Source organism: Buceros rhinoceros, unplaced genomic scaffold (genome assembly GCF_000710305.1).
Source record: "Buceros rhinoceros silvestris isolate BGI_N320 unplaced genomic scaffold, ASM71030v1 scaffold26121, whole genome shotgun sequence".
Lineage (NCBI taxonomy): Eukaryota > Metazoa > Chordata > Aves > Bucerotiformes > Bucerotidae > Buceros > Buceros rhinoceros.
The window spans coordinates 1-410 of record NW_010395200.1 but is presented as its reverse complement, the minus strand read 5'-3'; the positions used below and the strand labels follow the sequence as shown (position 1 = coordinate 410).

Below are 410 nucleotides of genomic sequence, written 5' to 3'. Positions count from 1 at the left end.
CGCGCCGAAAGGCAGCGAGTGCCAGGACGGCACGGCGGCTGTGCCAACGCCTGGGTCGTGGTGTCCTCCTACAGCTGGCAGTGTCCCATGGGGGGCTGTCCTGCCACCGGGACCCTGCTCCTGCTGCTCACCTGTTTGGCCGTGTGGCTGATCTCCACGGCCAGGTCCAAGCCCGAATTCCCGATCCCGATGACGATGACCCTCTTGTCCGTGAAATCCTGAGCGTCCTTGTAGTCTCGGCTGTGGAGGTAGCGGCCCTTGAACTTCTCGATTCCTGTGGGCAGGGAGGAGAGATGCTCAGCTTCCTGGCGCTGGGCTGGAGGGTCACCTCCCCAAAAACCTGAAGCAGGGGTGCTTCCTGGCCCCCCGAGACCCCTCCTGGGTAGTGTGGCAGCACTCCTGGAGCCAAA

General features: G+C 64.1%; 1 protein-coding gene across 1 annotated transcript in view; it reads right to left on the bottom strand.

The window, feature by feature from the left end:
* LOC104501643 (dimethylaniline monooxygenase [N-oxide-forming] 5-like) overlaps window positions 1–274 on the bottom strand; it is a gene marked incomplete at both ends in the record, with an annotated part of 815 nt that extends 541 nt beyond the window's left edge. The window contains one exon of the mRNA XM_010145482.1: window positions 132–274. Coding sequence (XP_010143784.1) covers window positions 132–274 — 143 coding nt within the window. The remainder of the gene's footprint in view (window positions 1–131) is intronic.
* Window positions 275–410: the final 136 nt, after the last annotated feature.